The 22,385-nt window shown below is 39.7% G+C and overlaps 1 protein-coding gene across 9 annotated transcripts in view; it reads left to right on the top strand.

Moving 5' to 3' along the window:
* Positions 1-22,385, top strand: part of IGF2BP2 (insulin like growth factor 2 mRNA binding protein 2) — a 156,693-nt gene that overhangs the window by 123,266 nt on the left and 11,042 nt on the right. For 6 of the 9 annotated variants that reach the window (XM_045502682.1, XM_045502686.1, XM_045502683.1 and 3 more), the window contains 4 exons: positions 7,864-7,986; positions 8,342-8,477; positions 10,787-10,915; positions 22,122-22,190. In XM_045502682.1, the coding sequence (XP_045358638.1) occupies positions 7,864-7,986; positions 8,342-8,477; positions 10,787-10,915; positions 22,122-22,190 (457 nt within the window). The remainder of the gene's footprint in view (positions 1-7,863; positions 7,987-8,341; positions 8,478-10,786; positions 10,916-22,121; positions 22,191-22,385) is intronic. The other 3 variants (XM_045502685.1, XM_045502688.1, XM_045502680.1) reach the window with 1 other exon arrangement.

Genomic DNA, 22,385 nt, shown 5'->3' on the forward strand with positions numbered 1-22,385 from the left:
TGGTATCCAAGTAACTACTCTTCTTCCATCTCCTTCCTTCCTTTTCTGTTTTTTACAAAATACTTCTTAGGATTTCTGAGTGTCATACCAATCTGAATGGCAGGTATGGTTCTTACTAAATCCATAGACTTTGTATTGTAAACGAATTAATGATAATGGAATAGACAGCATAACAAAAAAAGTTCTGTCATTTTGGCAAAAATCCATTTATGGGTAGTTTGACAGAGAAGCAGTGAGGGATGAATCAAATATAAAATTAATTTAGCAAATACAGTAATCTCAAATAAGAGTGTTTTAAAACCAAGAAGATGGAAGTAGTCCTTAAAAGGAAAACATTGCAAATCTCTTCTCGGATTTCATAAGGGACTCTAACATAGGAATTATTACTTATGAATTATTTACTCTGGGGCTTTCGAAACCCCCCAGATACCATGGCTTAATTTGAATAGCCCCTCCCCCAACCAGGGTATTGAAAACTTTTAAAAATAGCACCCTTTTTGGTCCCTCAACCTCTGTACAAGCAACTTAGAATATTCTAATTAATCAAAAAGACTGAGTTATAAATTAGATTTTTAAGTTTTTGTGTAGAGCCGACATAGAGTTGGAACATCTTTGAAATTAATGTTTTTGAGTGCCACAGTGTGGTAAGCACTGTGCCCGGAGATGAGGCTGTAACCATAAGCAAGACCCAGTTCTTGCTTTCATGGAGCTTACAGTCCAGTGGGAGAGTCCGTTTGCTAAATGGATAGTTATAGGTAATTAAGTACAGCCACAAGAAGTGTGAGAGTAGAAGGTGGTTGCCTGTAGTGGAGACCTAATCAGGGTTTTCAGAGAACAGGAAGAGATTTTGGGGGCTTCAGAGAAGACCTCCCTGGGTAAGGACATTTAAGCTGAGCCCTGAGGGGGATGAGCAGGAGGTACAGGATGTAGAAGAGGGATCCTAAATTTTCTTTTTATTCATTTATCAAGTGTTTGTTGAGCATCTACTATGTGCCGGCACTGTTCTGTGCGCCAGTGAACAAAGCCAACAAAAATCCTGCCCTCTGAATACATTCTGGTGGAGTTTCTTTTTTACTGTTGATAGTAGCAATGCATCTGGTACATGCCTTTGGTCCTAACTAGCAAAAAAAAAATATAACAAGTGACTTTGAAATTAAGAAACGATATTGTTCTGTCACATAATGAGAAGTCCAAAGATGGGTGGCTCCAGGGTCAGTTGAATCATGGACTCAGAGACCCACAACCTTTCTTTCTACTTTATCTTCCTCAGAGGTATCTGATGCTCCCATGGTGATGACAGGATGGCTATAGTAATTTCAGACCTTGTGTCCCCACAAAAAAAATAGTCAAAAGTTGAAAGAGAGAGCATCCTTGTTCCTTCTGTTTTGAACATTTTTTGGTTCAAAAACACATAAAATTTATCATCTTAACCATTTTTTAATTGGGGTATAATTGATAGATAACACTATATTTCAGTTATCCAACATAATTATTGAGTATTTGTATATATTGTGAAATGATCACCACAATTAGTTAACCTGTGTCATCATACATAATTATAATTTTACAATTTTTTTCTTGTGATGATAACTTTTAAGATTTGCTCCCTTAGGAACTTCGAAATATTCAATACAGTATTATCTGTAATCACCATGCTGTACATTATATCCCATGACTTATTTATTTTATAACTGGAAGTTTGTAACTTTTGACTCCCTTCACTCATTTTGCCCACCCCTCATCCCCTACCTCTGGCAACCACTAATCTGTTCTGTGTACGTATGAGCTTGTGTTTTGTTTTAGATTCCACATGTAAATGAGATTATGCAGTATTTGTTTTTTCTGATTTATTTCACTTAACCATTTGTAAGTGTACAGTTCAGTAATGTTTTATATATTCACATTATTGTGAAACAGATCTCCAGAACTTTTTCATCTTGCAAAACTGAAATTGTACCCATTGAACAACTCCCCTTTTCCCTCTCCCTCTAGCCTCTGGTAACTACCATATTACTTTCTGTTTCTATGAATTTGACTACTTTAGAGACCACATATAACTGGAATCATGCAGTATTTGTCTTTTTGTGACTGGCTTATTTCACTTAGCACAATGTCTTCAAGATTCATCCATGTTGTAGCATGCGAAAGGATTTTCTTCCTTTTTAAGGCTGCATAATATTCCATTGTATGCATATATCACATTTTATTTATTCATCCATGGATAGACTTTGGGTTGCTTTCACCTTCTGGCTATTGTGAATAGTGCTGTTATGAACATGAGTGTGCAAATATCTCTTTAAAATCCTACCTTCAATTCTTTTGAATTGAGAAGTGAGATTGCTAGATCATATGGTAGTTCTATTTTTAATTTTTGGAGGAACCTCCATACTGTTTTCCATAGCAATTACATCATTTTATAATACCAGTAATGCACAAGGGATTCAATTTCTCCATATCCTCACCAGCACTTGTTATTTTCTATTATTTGGATGGTAGCCAAAAGAATGGGTGTGAAATAATATTTTGTGTTCACAGTATCTCTTTGGTTTTTACTTGCATTTCTCTGATGATTGGTGAGATTGAGCATTTTTTCATATGCTTATTGGCCATTTGTATACATTTTTGGAGAATGTTTAACTCTTTTGCCTATTTTTAAAATGGGTCATTTGAGGGGGTTGCCTGGGTGGCTCAGTCAGTTAAGCATCCAACTCTTGGTTTTGGTCAGGTTGTGATCTAACAGTTTCGTGAGTTTGAGCCCTACATAGGGCTTCTTGCTGAAGTTCAGAGCCTGCTTGGGATTCTGTGTCCCCCTTGCTCCCCCCCCCCCCCCAACATATGCTATCTCGTTCTCTCTCAAAATAAATAAATACACTTTAAAATTTTATAAAAATAAACAAAATGGGTCATTTGATTCTTTTGTTGTTGAGTTGTAGGAGTTCTTAATATATTCTGGATTTAATCCCTTATCAGATATGTGATTTGCAGATATTTACTTCTTTTCCCTAGGTTGCCTTTTCACTCTGTTGATTGTGTCCTTTGATGCACAAAAGTTTTTAAATTTGATGTTGGATTTTTCTATTTTGATGTTTGTTGCCTGTGCTTTTGTGGTCTCATGTCTAAGAAACTGTTGCTAAGTCTAATGTCATGAAGCTCTCTCCTGTGTTTCTTCTAGGAATATTATAGTTTTACATTTACATTTATTCCATTTTGAGTTAATTTTTGTGTATGGAGTAAGATAAAGGTGTAGCTTCATTCTTTTTCATGTGGATATCCTGCTTTCCCAGCACCATTTGTCCTTTTCCCCACTGTGTTATCTTGGCACCCTTATCAAAGATCATTTGATCATATATGCAAGGGTTTATTTCTGGGTTCTGTTCCATTGATTTCTTTGTCTGTCTTATTTAATTGTAGAGAGAGAGAAAGCACATGAGCAAGGAAGAGGGGCAGAGGGAGAGAAAGAGAGAATCTCAAACAGGCTCCACACTCAGTGCAGAGCCCAACATGGGACTCGATCGCACGACCCTGGAATCATGACCCAAGCCGAAATCAAGAGTTGGATACTCAACTGACTGAGTCATGCAGTTACCCCTATTTGTCTATGTTGATGCCACTACCATGCTCTTTTAATTACTGTAGCCTTGTAATATGTTTTGAAATCAGGAAGTGTGAGTTCTCCAACTTTGTTCTTCTTTTTCAAAATTGTTTTGACTGTTCAGGGTCCCTTGCAATTCCAAATGAATATTTCTGCAAAAAATTCCATTGGGATTTTAGTAAGGGATTGCACTGAAACTGTAGATCACTTTGGGTAGTGTGGACATTTAAACAATATTAAATCTTCCAATTCACGAACATAGGATGTCTTTACATTTATTTTTGTCTTCTTTACTTTCTTTCACCAGTGTTATATAGTTTTCAGTGTATAAATATATTACCTCCCTGGTTAGGTTTATTCCTAAGTATTTTATTCTTTATGATACTATTGTAAATGAAATTATTTTCTTAATTTTCTTTTCAGGTTGTTCATTGTTAGTGTATAGAAACATAATTGATTTTTGTATGTTGATTTTATATCCTGCAACTTTGCTGAATGAGTTTATTCTAACAGTTTTTGTTTTGTTTTATTTTGTTGGAAATTCAGAGTTCTCTTTATATAAGATTATATTATCTGCAAACAGAGTCTTTAGGTTTTCAATTTGGAATTGAATCAATTTCAATTTTTGTATCTTTTTCTTACCTAATTGCTCTAGCTAGCACTTCCAATACTAAGTTGAATACAAGTGGTGAAAGTGAGTATCCTTCTCTGATTCCTGATCTTAGAGGAAAGCTTGCAGTCTTTCAGCATTGAATATGATATTCACTGTGGGCTTTTCACAAATGGCCTTTGTTAAGGTAGTTTCCTTCTATTCCTAGATTGTTAAGTGTTTTTATCATGAAAGGGTGTTAATTTTTTGTCAAATGCTTTTTCTACGTCAAGTGAGATGATCATGTGGTTTTTGACCTTCATTGTATTAATGTGGTGTATTACATAGATTTTTATATATTGAACCCACCCTGCATTGCAGAAATATGTCCTACTTGGTCATAATGTATCATCCTTTTATGGTGTAATGCTTTTGGATTCTGTTTACTTGTATTTTGTTAAGGACTTTTGTATCAATGTTTATCAGGGATATTGGCCTGTAGTTTTCTTTCCTTGAAATGTCTTTGTCTAGCTTTGGTATTAGAGTAAAGCTGGCCTCATAGAATCAGTTTGGAAATGTTCCCTCTTCTTCAGTTTTTTGGAAGAGTTGGAGAAGGATTGGTGTTAATTCTTTTTTTTTTTTTTTTTTTTAATTTTTTTAATGTTTGTTTTTTGAGAGAGAGACAGAGCACAAGCTGGGGAGGGGCAGAGAGAGGGAGACACAGAATCTGAAGCAGGCTCCAGGCTCTGGAGCTGTCAGCACAGAGCCTGATGTGGGGCTCCAAACCCCCCAAATCACAAGATCATGACCCAAGCTGAAGTCAGAGGCCTAACTGACTGAGCCACCCAGGTGCCCCTGTTGGGAGGTTTTTAATTACGATTCAGTCTCCTTACTCATTATTGATCTGTTCAGATTTTCTATTCAAGGTTCAGTTTTAGTAGGGTTTGTGTTTCTGGGAACATCCATTTCTTCTAGGTTACCTATTTTGTTGATGTACAACTATAAATAATATTCTCTTGTAATGATTTTTATTTCTATGACATGAGTTACACTGTCTTCTCTTTCATTTCTGATTTTAGATATTTGAGTGTTCTTTCTTTTCTTAGTTAATCTAGATAATGTTTGTCAGTTTTGTTGATCTTTTCAGAACAGTTCTTGGTTTCTCCTTTTTTCTCTCTCTCTCTTTTGCTTATCTTTGCTCTAATCTTTATCATTTCCATCCTTAAATTAGCTTTGGGTTTAGTTTATTCTCTTCCTAATTCCTTGAAGTTGTTGATTTGAAGCCTTTAATTCTGTTTCTTTGGGTTGTTTTTTTTTTTTTTTTTTAAATCCATTCAGCCAATCCCTGTCTTTAGATTGGGAAGTTTAATTATTTTACATTTAAAGTAATTACTCATCAGAAAGACTTACTATTGCCATTTTGTTGTCTGTAAGTCTCATAGCTTTACTGTCCCTCATTTTCTCTTACTGCTTTCTTTTGTGTGTTTTTTTCTTTGTTCTTTGCTTTTTGGGTGTTTTTAGTTATACTTTGAGTCCCTTCTCATTTCCTTTTATGTGTATATCCTATAGACATTTTCTATGTGGTTACCATTGCAATTACATAAAACATCTTAAAGTTATAGCATTCTGTTTTAAACTGATAGCAACTTAACTTTAATAATACTCAAAAACTCTGCTCTTTTACAGCTCTATCCCCCCACTTTGTTATTGATGTCACATATTACTCTTTATGTATTTTATACCCACTAACAGATTTATCTTTTTTGAAATGTTATTTAAATTCTATGCATCAGAATTCTTACAGTACAGGTTATATTCTATTTGTGTGTTTACTTTTACTAGAGAACCTGATATTTTCATATGGCTTTGTGTTGCTGTCTACTGTCCTTTTTTTCCATTAAAGGACTCCTTTTAGCATTTCTTATAGAGCAAGTGTAATAATAATGAACTCCCTTAGCTTTTGTTTATCTGGGAAAGTCTTATTTCTCCTTCATTTTCAAAGGACACTTTTGCCAGTTACAGTATTCCTGGATGATGTGTTTTTCTTTAAGCATTTTGAATATATCATCCCACTCCCTTTTGTCTTGCAAAGTTTCTGTTGAGAAAACTGCTAATAATCTTATGGAAACTCCCTTGTATGTGACTAATCACTTTTCTCTTGCTGCTTTCAGGATTCTCTCTTTGACTTTGGACACTTGAATTATAATATGTCTCAGTGTGGTTCTCTTGGGTTTTGTCCCAGTTAGAGTTCTTTGAGCTTCTTGAATCTATGTGTCCATTTCTTTCCTGAGATTTGGAAACTTTTCTGCCATCTTCAAATGAGCTCTCTGCCGTCTTTCCTCCTTCTGGGATTCACATGAGTATCCGTTAGCATGGCCCATAAGTCCCTTAGCCTTTCTTTGTGCTTTTTGGGGGCTTTTTTCATTCTTTTTTCTTTTTCCTCCTTTAACTTCCTGATTTCAAATGACCAGTCTTCAAGTTTGATCAGTCTTTCTTCTGCCTGTCAAGTCTGCTTGTTGAACCTCTTTAATGAGTTTTTTTGATTTGGTTATTATATTTTTTAGTTCCATTATTTGTTTTTATAGTTTTTATCTTTGTTGATATTCTAATTTTTTCATGCATAGTTTTCCTGATTTTGTTTAGTTGTCTGTCTGTGTTCTCATTGAGTGTCTTTCTGACAGTTATATAAATTCTTTGTCAGGTAGCTCATAGATCTGCATTTCTTTAGGGTTGTTTTCTGGAGTTAAATTTTGATCCTTTGATTAGGCCATGTTTCCCTGTTTCTTTGTATGTCCTTTAATATTTTGTTGGGATTTGAACATTTGAAAAAACAACCATCTCTCAGTCTTTGTGTACTGGTTTCATTCAGGGGAAGACCTTCACTTACCAGCCCTGCTTATGGTCTTAGGGATTCTCAAACCTTTTCTCATCTCTTTCTTCCCCTGGTTTCTGACTGTAGAACTGCAGCTCTAACATATTGCTCACCTCTGTTTTCAGTGCCTTCCAAAACTCTAGCACCACTCTCCTAAGTGCTCCAAGTCAGCAAGACAGAAACCGACCCCTTGGTGGCTCCTAGATAAGACATATGTTGAATATATGGTCAAGTCTTTGGTTTCCATCCCATGGGAGGATTCCTGATAAGGGATATTTCCTCCCATTTGCTCCTAGCTATGCTGCATAGAGGAAGGAGCATGTACAGGCACACCAAATGCTGTAAATTTTCCTACTCCTTTTGCTAGAATCCTTTCTTGGTGGCCAAGGTGCTATAGCTTCTCAGCTGATCTCTAGAATTCTCACAGAGGTATTCTAGTCTCTCTGTTGTTAACTTGATGTCTCTGTGGGGTTAGGAGAACCTGTGGCTTCCTACTCTGCCATCTGGCTGGTGTTCTTCCTTGTGTTTTTTAAGAGCAAGGAAACCTTCCTAAAGTCCTGTAACAGACTTCTCCTCTTACTTCCTTGGCTAGATTTGCCTCATGGCACCCACTTCCAATCAGTCTCAACAAGGGAATATAATTATTATGATTTGGCTTATGTTAATCAGAACTCATGTACTCTGGGATCACCATTTGATACCTAAACAAAATGGCTCCCATTTGTAAAGGGAACAAAAGTGGTTTAATAGCTATTAGGAGACGACCAATGTGCCCACCATAAGTGTTAAATTGTTGTTTGTCTCTTTTAGAGCCGAAGAGATTCCTCTGAAGATCTTGGCCCACAATGGCTTAGTTGGAAGACTTATTGGAAAAGAAGGCAGAAATTTGAAGAAAATTGAACATGAGACAGGGACCAAGATAACAATCTCATCGTAAGCCACCCATTCAGATTAATTGTGCCCAAAATGGAGAATTTGAGCATTTTGATATGCCCAACTCCTTCATCTACTTTTCCTTAAAACGGGAACATAATTATAAACGATGTAAATATATCTAACACCATCAAAACAAATACATAAATAGTTACAGTCAGACATTTTCTACTATGGATATGAGCTAAGTCATCTCTAAGACGCGAGATCAGATGGCAAGTATTTGATACGACAGTGTGTGGTGAGGGAATCCAGTTTTCTCCCCACGTCCTCCACCAAGACTTGTTTGTGATCCTTCTGGGATTTTATTTTTCCTTTTGAAAAAAGGAAATCTCTCTTTTTTCCCGGTGGCCAGCTTGCAGGATTTGAGCATATACAACCCCGAAAGAACCATCACTGTGAAGGGCACAGTCGAGGCCTGTGCCAATGCAGAGGTAGAGATTATGAAGAAGCTCCGTGAGGCCTTTGAAAATGATATGCTGGCTGTTAATGTAAGTGCCAATGCTTTCTTCTCTACTGGTTTTCACATGTGTTTTCAGGCAGGACAGAAGCCTCTCTAAGAATAGTTGTCATTCAGCTGGTGAGGAAGTGCCTTAGAATAGATCTGCAGAGTTATTCCTGCCTTCCTGGGGTAAGAGCATTAAAACAAGCAGGAAACCAACTAGTAAATTATGATAAATGCACTGGACAAAATAGTGTGAAGCTATTAAAATCTTAACTTTGAGGATTATAAAATGACGAATTGCTTATGATATTAATTAAGAAAAGAACAGATAGAAGTGTATTTAACTAGGGTTACAGTTATGTAAAATAGTATGGAGCAAAATGGAAGGCTACCTACAAAAATAAAAACAGCTGGTATATTAGGAAAGTGGGATTTTTTTCTACTTTACAAACTTTCTGTCATGTTGTCCTGTTAACTTTTTAAATTTAAAAATGCTTCAAAAGTAAACTCTGATTTTCATCCCTGTCTTACTGATGTGCACTTCTGGATCACCCGGGAAATGTCAATCACCTTGGCTGTCCCTGATTGTTCCGGCAGACGTCTGGATTTGGGCTTGTCCTTCCTGTTACTGCTAACTGATTCTCACTTTACAATGGGGAGACACCAGTCTGACCTTCAGAAATCTTAAAAATCTCGTCTGTCAGCAAAGCCCAAGCCCAACTCAGAGGAGTCATTTGTTTCATTGTTTTTTATTATAATGATGTTCTGACATAAAAGAGGAAAGGATACTGCAATAAGTCGTCATATGCCTATAGTTCATCTTCAGCGGTTATCAACTCATGGCCTGCTTTGTTTCACCTAAGCCTCCATGTGCTTTCCCAGCCTCCCTGAATGACCTGGAAGCAAATCCCAGACCTGGTGATGTTTCATAGAGGAGTAAATGTTGACAAAGAGTTAACGTAGGCTAAAGCCAGTGCCATCAGTGCACCTCTTTCTAAGGACCCTCCTGCTCAGGTCAGAACACTATCCCCTTCTCGCCCCAGCACCCCCTTAGCAGCCCACATCACATATGGGACATGATGAGTACAGGATCACATTGTCACCTTCTCCCTGTTTGTGTGTATTTGTCTGTGGAAATATCCTCAGATGACATCACTGTCTTCTTTTGGACTCTTGACATCATATGATGTCATCCAGAAAAGCTACAAAAGGGTCTGGGTGCTCTAAGTGTCTCCACTTAGCGTATCGTTTAGATTCATCCATATCTGTACCAAAGTCACGCGTTGACAGATGATTAACAAAATTACTGGATCTCATATATCAAATGGGGTAAAGGTTAAAGAACCCAGCTGTCCTATTCCAAACATCCTAAAAGAAGGCAAGTTAATGGGTGACCCTAGTCACAGATAAGAAAACAGAAAATGTTAGAGAACTGCTTAGTGTTCGGGGAGATGAAGGTAGGGGCAGGGTGGACACAGCCCAGATGACTGCATCCCTGTGCAGTTAATACCCACCCCCTGCCTAGGTGAGCATCCCCATGTTGAAATGTGAAATAAGTAAGCAAGTGAGATAATCACAACACTCGCAACTAAATGGTGAAAAATTCAAAGTTGTGAACCATCCTGAACCTGAGAATGGAGTTTACGTGTGTTATAGTATCCTAGTGAAAGATCTGATCTTTCTCTGGATAGAGTTGGAAAAACATATTAACCCAATATTTTTTAAACATATTCATTCCACAAGTATTTATTGAGTACTTACTATGTACCAGGCACTGAGCACACAACACTGAGGAATATAGTCTCTGTCCATGAGGAAGTTATGATCTAAAAGGGAAGGGGCAACTACACAGGCAAGTCAAATACCATGTGATGAGATTTCAAATATTATTTGAAGGAAACACAGGAATGTTGGTGGGGCACACAGAAAGGTCACTGGAGTGGAGACCTTTGGAGTGAGGAGACACCTAAGCTCAGGTGAAACCCACATGGCAAGTAGGACTTAGGTCAGGAGGAAGAGAAGCAGTTTCCCTGCAAGATGGATAATGTGTGCAGAGGCCCAGAAGGGAGAGAGGAGTGGGACTGGGCAGGGTGGGGATGAGTGGTTAGCAGGAGAGAAGATATGGTGGCCTGGGTCCCCCAGAGGAGCATTGTTGGCTGTGTTAACATGTGTAGACACTCTCAGAGAAGCTTTGAAGGTCAGCTTGAGGTTTGGAGAGCCCACCCCAGCAGCAAGGGGGTCCATGAGGCCAGGGCAGAGCTGATTAGGAGACCGGACAAAAGATGGAGGTTGACTCAGGCAAGCTGGGCCTCTCTGGTCTCCTCCCCTCATCTTTTTCTCCATTTCTGTTCCCAGCAACAAGCCAATCTGATCCCGGGGTTGAACCTCAGCGCACTTGGCATCTTTTCAACAGGACTGTCCGTGCTGCCTCCACCAACAGGGCCCCGAGGAGCTCCCCCCGCTCCCCCTTACCACCCTTTCGCTGTAAGTAGCTCAGCACCCAGAGGTTTGCTCATGTTCTGGGCACCCCCAGGCAGCAGCGTTACTCTGCTATGTTGAATCAGAGCTAAAGCTTTAATTTGGAGGCTGTGCTCATAAGTGATTGTAGGATAAATCCAACATTTCTTAGGACTTCTTCCTAATGGACAGATAAATATTATTAAAAATCCTCTAAATACGTGCTCTGAAACATAGTATATGTCATACCTACCTAGGAAAGAAACTACAGTGCTAGCAAATTCACTAACTAGAAGCTAGCCTATTCACTAACTAGAATTCCTATAAAAAAGGAAATTTGAATTTCTTAATTCAAATAAGAATCATGAGTATTGTTCATTTATTAAAATAATAGGGTACCTGGATGACTCTTGAATATATATATATATGTACATATATATATACACACATATATATATTACATATATTTCTCGCCTGTGTCTACAACTCAAATGCATCATATTTTATTAATAGACAGTTTTTAAAAGAAAATAATACACAATATTTGTTTCTAAACAGCACAATGCCTGGCATTTAGTAGGTTCTCAATAAGTATTTACTGAGTCCTAATTAACAACAAAAGAAGAAATGTGAATGTTCACAAGTTTTCTAATTGTTGCTTCCATTTACAAGCATTATAGATCAATACATTATCAAATTGGGGTTCAGGATACTTGACAGCTTTTTTTTTTCACTCCTAATTCTTCTGTATATGTATTGCTTATTTTTTTAAGCAAACTTTCTTTCCTCCAACGTTCATACTTTTTAGTGAGAAGAATTAGGTTGATGAACACTACCTTGGCCACTCTCTTCTTTTGAGAGGTGGTTTCTAGTGTAGGCATTGCAGCATGAGCATTCCTAGTAGCTCTTTGGATTATTCGTAGAGAGGCTGAAACCACTGTGCTCTTCTTCCAAGAATATACAGACATGAACTGGCACCCACATTTTTAGTCACAAGAATGTACACATTCTGCAGTCTTGTTTATGTACAGATCTTCTGAGCCATTTCTAAATCTTCATACCATTTCTTTGGAGTTACATCCATTTTCTCTTAAACTAAAGGATGGGGCCCAGTATTGAGCCATGTGTGTGGAGATGAGAGCCGGGATAAGTGGGATCTGGGATGTGACAAGAAGGATTGTGGCAGCTGTGACAGTCATGTGTCTGCTCCAGGGACTTAGAACAGTGATGACAGGTGCCTGTCCCAAGTCTTTGCTGTGAGATTTAACAATGATCAAGCTTGGGACATTTCAGTGGTGTTGAGACACATCTCCTTTTCTTAGGAGAAAGGCTGTGTCTACTGCCTACAGAAGATAACCTCAGAACTTGAGATAAACAGTGGGGGAAAGGTATGTTAAAACAGGCCACTTCTAAAATTGGTAATCTGAGGGGGTGAGCAAACCCTTACTCTGAGATTTGGCACAAGGGCCAGACTCCCCCACCACTTATTTTTGTAAATAAAAAAAAAAATTTTTATGTTTTTTTTTTTAAACTTTTTTCAACGTTTTTTTTTTTTTTTTTTTTTTTTTTTTTTTTGGGACAGAGAGAGACAGAGCATGAATGGGGGAGGGGCAGAGAGAGAGGGAGACACAGAATCGGAAACAGGCTCCAGGCTCTGAGCCATCAGCCCAGAGCCCGACGCGGGGCTCGAACTCCCGGACCGCGAGATCGTGACCTGGCTGAAGTCGGACGCCTAACCGACTGCGCCACCCAGGCGCCCCAAAAAATTTTTATGTTTTATTTACTTTTGAGAGAGAGAGAGAGAGCACACATGAGCAGGGTAGGGGCAGAGAGAAGGGGGGAGAGAGGATCCAAAGCGGGCTCTGCACTGACAGCAGTGAGCCCAGTGCAGGTCTTGAACTCATGAACCGTGAGACTGTGAGCTGAACCAAAGTCGGACACTCAACCCACTGAGCCACCCAGGCACCCCTGTAAATAAAATTTTATTGGAATATAGCCATGACCCTTTGTTTATATATTGTCTATTTGCTTTTTTTGCTATGATGGTGGAGTTGAGTAGATGCAGTTAGAAACCTTGTGCCCTGCAGAGCCTAAAATAGATATTTGGCCCTTTACAGAAAGAGTTCACAGACCCTTGAAATAAAACCAGGGGAGAAGCTCTCATGTGATAGCAGGATATTTTCTAAACTTGAAAATAAGGTTTGCCAGTTGGAAAGCTCCTTTTCATCTGAGATTTTCACTAAAACAGTACAATAGCCATTTTACTAAATAAAATACATAGTTCCTGTTCTTCATCAAATAGATTTTACTTTCTTTATGAAGCTAAAAGCCATGTGGTTCTGATCTTGATCACATAGATCAAGATTAGATTCTTTTTTTTTTTTTTTTTCCCAACGTTTATTCATTTTTGGGACAGAGAGAGACAGAGCATGAACGGGGGAGGGGCAGAGAGAGAGGGAGACACAGAATCGGAAACAGGCTCCAGGCTCTGAGCCATCAGCCCAGAGCCCGACGCGGGGCTCGAACTCCCGGACCGCGAGATCGTGACCTGGCTGAAGTCGGACGCTTAACCGACTGCGCCACCCAGGCGCCCCCAAGATTAGATTCTAACCACAGCACATAGTTGCCCCAACTCTCTGTGACTCTCCTTCCCTGGGGCGGCTGTTGAAGTGCAGAGCCAGGGAATGGAGGTGGCCATCACTGCCTACCTGTGCAGGACCTAGGACAGGTCCCCAAAGCCACACCTGCAGAGTGTGCATTGCAGGTTGATGGGCCCAGGCATCCTGAGGACAGAGTGGGGTGGGAGCGATAGGCATGTTTTAAATACTTCTATTATTTTCTTGTCATGTAGGCTTTCAGGTTTTCAGAAACCTTGGGTATTTCTTTCCTTTTATGTATCACAAAACACCAGTATTTTTGCTCTTGGGATCCAAAGGTCAGGAAGTCTCTGTACCTCTATACATGGAGCTTACACGTGCCAAGGTTAGTCTCTAACCTCTTCAATTTTGAAAGCATATGTGTATGTATGAAAACTTACTATTCTCTGGTTATAAAAGTAATATGTACATAGCATTTAAGAAGCAAATAATACAGGGGTGCCTGGGTGGCTCAGTCGGTTAAGCGTCCGACTTCGGCTCAGGTCATGATCTCGCGGTTTGTGAGTTCGAGCCCCGTGTCGGGCTCTGTGCTGACAGCTCAGAGCCTGGAGCCTGCTTTGGATTCTGTGTCTCCCCCTCTCTGCCCCTCTCCTGCTCATGCTCTCTCTCTGTCTCTCAAAAATAAATAAATGTTAAAATAAATTTAAAATAAAAAAGAAATAATACAGAAATGTAGAAAGTGCAAGTTTTTTCTCAATGTAGAAATAACCAGTGTTTGCACATATGAGTGTGTGTACATATAATTTCTAAATGTTAAATACATGCTACATGTACCTAAAATATATATATTCAAGGCATTCACTCTGCTGTGGAAATCCTTGTACGTTGGCTCTTTTATCCAGTTATTTCCTCAGAATAAATTCCTTGAAATAGAATTGCTGAGCCAAAGAATATATAAATTTTCTACATGATATATAATTATAAAATACATAAATGTTGATACATAATACATAAATTTCAATACATGGAGGATGTATACTACTTTTCCCTCCCACCAATGTGTGATACAGATTTTTTCTCCCATACTCTCATAACCCATGTGATTATCCCTTGCAGTCTGATACTTCATACATTTCTTTTGTTATTATGAGGCTCAGCAGTTTTTACTGGCCATTTTTTCCCCTCTGATGAATTGTCTTTCTATATCCTTCGCCCATCAGGCAGTATAGGTTCTGGAGCCAGACCACTTGCATTTGAATCTCTCTACTATCACTTGCTGTTTTTAACCTCGGACAAATGCCTTAACCTCTTTGCATCTCAGTGTCCCTGTCTATAAGATGGGGGTGGTAATTGTATATGTCATGGTGTTGTTGTAAGGGTTTTTGAGTAAGTTAAAACCTGCACATAATTATTTCTGTGTAAAATTAGTGCTATTGTCATCATCTTTATTTTCCGTCTTTTTGTTACTGATTTGTAACAGCTAATTACATAGTAAGGCCATTATCCACTTGTCATACTGTAAGTATTTTTCACCAGCTTGTTATTTCTCTTTGCTTTATTTGTCGTGTCTTGTGCCATAATAATTTTAAATATATTTTGGACAAACTGTTGTATGAAGTAAATCGTAAACATGTCCCTTGGCCTGCCTTCTCTTACCCAAATTTTACCCAATAACCACTCCCCCAAAGTATAGCACCTTTATGTTTCCATTTTTCAAAAATGTTTTCTAAGCATATATACAATCATATTATTCAAAACTATAAGTGGAATCATGTCATACACACAGAATTACAAGGGTTTTGTCTTTGTTTCACTTATGGGCATTTTTTCACAATTAAACCTAATTCTCTTTAATGTCTACATAGTATACCATTGTATGAATTTACTATAATTTTTCTAACCAGCACACTATTTTTAGACATTTGAATTGTTTCCAGGTTTTCTCTACTACACGTAGGATCAAAATGAATATTCTTTTTCATAAGTCTTTGCACAATGTGTGAGTATTATCCAAAAGTAAATTATCTAAGACTAGAACTATTGCATCAAAAGGCATATGCAATTTAAATTCTCACAGATTTCTCTTCACCAGAATTCATGTAGAAATTTTAAGAAGTAAGGTAGTTAAATCAGTGATGTTTTGTATTTTGGCCTTTGGTGTCATGCTAAAGAAAACATGTCCCATCCAACACTGTAAAGGTATTCTCCCATGTTTTCTTATAATAGTTTTTAATTGTTGGATTTTGAGGATTGTTATTTGTATCTGTAATTCATAGGGAATTTATCTTGACTTAAACTTTGACAAAAAGATCTTTTTTTTTTTTTTTTCCCAAATGGATAGCCAGTTTTCCCCAAATCACTTCTTGAATAATGTACCATTTAATCACTTAGTTTGAAATTCCAGGTGTCTCATACACTAAATTCCCACTTAGTTATCTTCCTGGACTCTGCTCCATTCATCTCTTTGTCTATGCTATCATTACTGTAGTTGTATACTCTCTTTGACAGCTTTAACAGCAGGATTATTTTTTTTCCTAAAAGAATGAGTTGGAGAGATGACCAACTTTTAATATGCTTGGGAAAATTAAAGAATATGTAACTTTTCTGTTCCTTGAAGATTTTATCCATAAAACATCTGGGCCTACCACCTTTTGGAGAAAAATCATTTATAAACTTTTCAGTTTATTATAAATTATTGACTTGGTTTTATTGGTTTTTATTTGTCCATAAAAGTATTTGTTTCATCTAGCTTTCACATGTGTTGGCATAACGTTGTACAAAGTGGACTATTGCCTTTTAAGTCTCCCAACTTGTGTATTACTCTTTTGTAATTCCTAGCATCATATATTTGTGTTTTCTTTTTTTCCTTAACCACATTTGCCAGGGCTTTGTTTGTTTGTTTGTTTGTTTGTTTTTAATTTCTAAGTAGTTGATGGGTTCTTTTTTGTTATCTTGCAGTTCTTTTCTATACTTGGTATTCAGACAGTGTTATTGCAGCGTTTCTGATTTTTGTGACCTTACTCATGCATGGTCAGTTTTTTAATTCGTGGGCATTTGGAAGGATGCACCTTCTCTGATGGGCTCAAAGTTGTGTTTATAGCTATAAAAGCAAGCTTCTGATTGGTGGCTCATATCCTCTATCTGATTATTTTTATCTGTATGACTTATGGGAGGAGTTTGCTCTTCTCCCACCATGATTATGGTTTTGTCAGATTCTTTATTCTAATAAGTTTTATTTCATGTATTTTGGTCATAGCACTCTAGAAATAATCTGGAATTTTATTCCAAACTGTTCGGCTTCTTTTCCTAATGAATACACAGTCTCATAACCTGTGGTTTAGAATTAACTAAACTGTAACTGGTTACTTTGTCCACTGCAGATGGTTTCTTGTGCTCCATATCCTCTCATTTTTTGAGTTATTTGGGGGCTTTTTTGTTTGTCAGGAATGCTTCCTTATACAACTTTTTTCAGCAATTACACTTATGTAATATAAATTCTAAACCTTTCTAGATCTGAAAATGCCCTTCTTTTCTTTTCCCTTCACATGAATGAAAGTTCAACTGGGTGTCTAGAATTTCTAGAGTAATAGTTCCTCTACAACGCTGAAAACATTACTTTTAGTATTTTTTTTTTCAGATAAATGTGCTACCAGCCTGATTTATTTTGTAAATTGCTTTTTTTTCCTTCTGTCTGTAAGAGTTTTTTTTCTGGTTTGGTTTGTTTTGTTTTTGCCTTTTTTTAGTATTTTGCCTTTACACTTGAGTTCAGAAATGTGAGTCTCTGCCCTTTGATCTGAAGATTCAGGTTTTTCTTTGGTTCAGGAAAATCTTTTGCTTCTGTACTTCATGTTAGTATTACTTCTCCCTCCCACCCTCCCCCCATTTCATTTTGTCCTTCTGAAATTCCCACTTTATGGATTGTAGCTCTTCTCCGTTCTCATATCCAGTTCCTTCTTTTTGTTTTGCATGGGTTGATCTTCTGATGCACTGATGGACTTTTTAGGAGTGTCTTTTCTGCTATTTATACAGCCTTTGTGGAGTTTTTCCTTTCCAAATCAATCTAGGTCTCTGATTGATCTTTTCTCATAGCAGTATACTTACAGATGAATGAAGTCAAATCAAATTTTTTTAAAAAGTTCTGTTTTCTGAGTGAATTCACTTGGGCCATTTGTTTGCCTTGCTCGGCTTTGCTCCCTTCTTCCATGCTCCTGATTCTTTATACACATCTAATAATTTTAATTGTCCATTTGTATACTTAAATAAACTCAACAGAAGGCATATTGGAATCCTTAGGGGAGTTTTTTCATAACATGCCATGGGCCCCACCTGAACCAGTGAATTCAGAATGTTCCAGGTGGGGCAGCATTGGGGGTGGTAGTTGAGATCTTGGGCTGCAGAGTCAGATACAGATCTGTGCTCAAGTTTTGGCTTTGTCTCTTGCTAACTTAACAGTTTCTAGTTTTCCTCAGCTCCTGAGGTTGTCCCTTGAGAGCACATAGAGGTGGATAAGCAGCCATTGTGGAGAGGCCCTTTGACAAGCTGGCGTAGAATGGTGTACCTTCTGAATCTTGGAGAGGCTCTGCCCATGACACTGACCCCTCTGGCCGAGTCCACTCCATCCCCCCAGGCCCATGCCCACATCCCTGGTTCCTAGGGAGAGCATCCACCATCTTTGCAATGTGGTATCAGTCTTTCTTCACAGTACAGCTGTTTCAGTATTTGAAATTTGTATGCCTGACACTTGCTCTGTCCACTGCTCGTTTCCCACCCCTCACTCTTCCCACCCCGTGATTTCTTCATGCTTCAGTTTGTCACCTAAATCATACATCATGGTTATGATCATACATAGCAGCTTGGGACTAAAGACTCTGCAGTTCTTCCAGGAAAAGAAGGTCCAACTGTTTATAATTGCTTTTTTAGTTTTTACTAATGCATTTGATATATACTCCTCTACCTACCCCTCCCCCCCAGCAGAGTGAAGCATAAAGGAAGAGCAGACACCAGTTTCCCTCAAACTGAGAATACAACACAAACCGGTGGATAATAATGACCACCCACCTTGCAGCCTCTGTTGGCAGGGGGTGGGGACACACTTGGCAGGGTCACCTTTACTGTAACACCCCTCCCCCACTCCCTAGTGTCATAGTGCTTCTTAAATTCTTAAAGATAGAGGAGCTTTTTCACTGCCCCCTCATCTCTCTGGCATTGGAATTCTTATCTTGGGATGTAGCCTAAGACCAAAAAGAGCTCATGTGGTTTCTGGTGGCTTCTAAACCTTCAGATGGAGGGTCTGTGGGAGCAATACATGGGGAAGGAGGCGTCTAAAAAAATAGTAATTAAAAATAATAATAATAAGTAAAAGAGCTTCTCCTTTGTAAAATAACTAGGGACTCTCAAACTGGGACAGTGAGACCGACTGCCGTGTTGGGTTGGGTGGGCTTCCTTGCCGACCTCCCCCTCCTTGGGCCCTTGGTTCATCAGATGGCTGCAACCTGTTTTCCCATTAAAGAGACATTTATTCAAGTCATCAGCGGGTGATTTCTCTGACGGTTGTGATGAAGCGTGTTTTGAAAACCTTCCTCCATTTGAGATTGTATATTCCATCCATAGAAGGTTGGGAAATCGTGTGCTTTAAGCATACATTTCATTATAAATAAGTACTCTTTTAACACTAACAATTCAGTACTACAGTACCCAATGATAGATCCTTCCACTCCTGTGACCCCACTCAATGCCACGTAACATCCTTCAGGGGCATCCATGGTACTTCATAGAGTCAGATCCAAGTTCAGACCAAGGCCCACAAGCCCCGTGTGATCTCAGACTGCCTGCTCCCCCCCATCGTTTGCAGCTTTTACCCTACCGGTCCCTTTTTTGTTTTTCCAAAGGCCAACTCCTGTCCTAGCTCAGCACCTCTAAGAATCTTGCTTACAATGTTTCCTTCCCCAGTGCCTTGTGTGCAGTTCCTTCTCCTCCATGGAGCCCAACTCAGAGGTCACCTCTTCAGAGAGTCTTCCTGGGCCCCTCCAGCTAAATTTGGCATCCCAGCCCTAATCTCCACAGCTTTGTTTCCTCACGTCGTCCCGTTCATTTCTTTCACAATACTTGTCTGTCTCCCCAATAGGACATAAGTCCCATGGTAGCAGGGACCTTTTCTGTCTTAATAGCTGTGTCCCCAGCACCTAGAACAGTGCTTTGTGTATGATAGGTGCTCAGATATCTTTTTCATAAATGAATGAACAAACGATTGAAGGAACCCTCACAACATATTAGAAGATCTAATTTCTAAAAGATCTAGATATTTTATTTTCTAGATCTAGACATGTTATTTTAATCCATTTGTGGATGAGGCTCAGAAGAGTTGAATAAATTATTCCAGCTTGTATGGAGCTGATGATTCAGACTCAGGTCTTATGAGTATTCTGATTCCGAAAACCAACTTAACGTACATAAAGCCAGCACCTCTGCTAGAAACGAGCTCCTGACTGCCAAGTTTGGGATTCTTTCCCCACAAGTTTTCCCACTGTAGTAGCTCGTGAACACAAGGAGTGGGGAATTAGTCCTTTTTATACTTTTATAGCTAATTGTCTCTCCTAACCCAAGTGGTAGGTCTAAATTTGATACAGTGTTTATGTTGGGAGTATTCAAACCCAGAATAGGAGTCACACTGTGGCTGGTCTATTCTTGGTCTCATGTGAGTTTGTGGAGGAAAAGGCAAGTCACAATTCAAAAGAATTATTGCTGCTCTGAGGCCTGAAAGAAAGGATGTCCTGCAAGAGGAAATGGAGGGGGAGCAAGGGGAAGCATCCTTTCCCCAAGGTAGAGCTTTGAGCAGAAAGCCACAGAAATTCTCCCCTCACCCTACATGGCTCAGGACAGGGACCTGCAGGAAGGGTCTGGAGCTGAATGCCCTTCAAGGAAGAAGCAGGACCAGGTAAGCCCTCTTCACTCAGCTTCCAGTCAGAAGTGGAAGGTGCCAAGGCAATGCTGGTCTCATAGTACCCTCTTGTGGGTGTGAGGTGTCACTACAGCTTCCTTCCAAAACCTGAGAGCAAAGGCTTGCGTCTACACAGTAGTTCCTAAGCACAGCCCTGTGATCACCTAGGCCCACAGTGGGGGAAGCCCCTCCTGCAGTGTCCATGTCTCCTCTTTCCCGAGGCCAGAAGTCCACTCTCCAAGCTCAGAAAGGGAAACCCTTTCATTTGGTCCCTGGTGTTATAAGATGAAGTTGTGATATGGAACTCAAAGTCCATCTGGAGATCTGGGAGACTGAGAACACAACGGGATTTGTTCAAGGGCCCTCCAACAAACACTAGACCCCTGTAAGAAGCCTAGGAGGTCATCTTGCAGGGCGGGTCCACAGACATTGACCCCGTGGTGCTCTGAGCCATTCACCTCCTTTCCTGTAACAGGTGTGCCAGCATTTACGTGGCCTTATGCAAAGTGCAGTTAACTAGACTGCGGATTCTGTCAGTGTCCTGCCTGTACGAATGTATGATATCAGACCTATTTCTGTCTTGCAGGCCTGTTATGAGGATGCAGAGTTTGTGAATAAATTACCTACCACAGTGCCTTGTATATTAGATATTCAACAAAAAGCAGCTACTTTTTTTTTAAGTTCACTTTTTATTTTTTTATTTTTTAAATTTTTTTAACATTTATTTTTGAGACAGAGACAGAGTGTGAGTGGGGGAGGGGCAGAGAGAGAGGGAGACACAGAATCTGAGGCAAGCTCCAGCCTCCATGCTGTCAGCATAGAGCCCGACACGGGGCTCGAACCCACAAACCATGAGATCATGACCTGAGCTGAAGTCGGGCGCTTAACCGACTGAGCCACCCAGGCACCCCATAAGTTTATTTATTTTTGAAAGAGAGAGCAGGGGACAGGCAGAGAGAGGGAGAGAGAGAGAACCTCAAGCAGTCTCTGCACGGTCAGCGTGGAGCTCGACGTAGGGCTCAAACGCACAAACCGTGAGATCATGACATAAGCTGAGATCAAGAGTCAGATGCTTAACCGACTGAGCCACCCAGGTGTCCCAAAAGCAGCTGCTTTTTAAATGTTATTGTAATAGCTCTTTTGTTTTCTATCCACATTTGTCTTCCTGTTCCCTCCCGGCCCTCCCTCACACTCACACATGATGCTATTTATTCACTCATTATCACTCCTCTCTCAGCATCATTTTCAATCCCTCCATTCTCAGTCCCTCCATTCCTTTCAAAACTCTCTGAGGGAGCTCACAGACCTGGCTTCCCAGGAGCACATTTGCTGGCCATGAATAACTCTAGATTTTGTCCTACTGTCTCTGTGCCTTTTAATCCACAGTCCGTGGCTTCCCAGAAAATAGAAGCCACTGGGCCTGCCTGTCTGAGGGAGGGCAGGTCCAAAGAGTTACTCCCGTGGTGGTAAGTTCCCAGGGGCCTAAAGCATGGTGCAGCTTAACCGTGATAAACATTCAGCCAGGCATTCAGTGCTGCGGTGGGAGAAGTGGAGCAGAGATCTGAGCTGCCAGGGGCCAGGTGGAGCCAGGTGACGGTACGCAGAGCCTGTGCTGTGTGCGGGAATCTTGCCTCCCTGAGTTTGGAGAATGTCCCTGTAGGCAGCCGCTGACTGACCGACTATTTCTTTCATGCTGCAGACTCACTCCGGATACTTCTCCAGCTTGTACCCCCCTCACCAGTTTGGGCCGTTCCCGCATCACCACTCCGTAAGTGCCCCTCGGTTCAGCCCGTCGGCCACTTTTCCCTCTCCTTCGGCGGGTACCACATAGGCTGTGGTGGACTGACCAGTGAACGTCCTGGCGTGAGTGCTAGGTCCTATGTGTCCAGGGCTTCTTGTGACACCAAACTACCCCAACAGTCAGCACTCCTGCCAATGCTTACAAATCCACAGGTGGCAGGAA

Source organism: Leopardus geoffroyi, chromosome C2 (assembly GCF_018350155.1).
Source record: "Leopardus geoffroyi isolate Oge1 chromosome C2, O.geoffroyi_Oge1_pat1.0, whole genome shotgun sequence".
NCBI lineage: Eukaryota > Metazoa > Chordata > Mammalia > Carnivora > Felidae > Leopardus > Leopardus geoffroyi.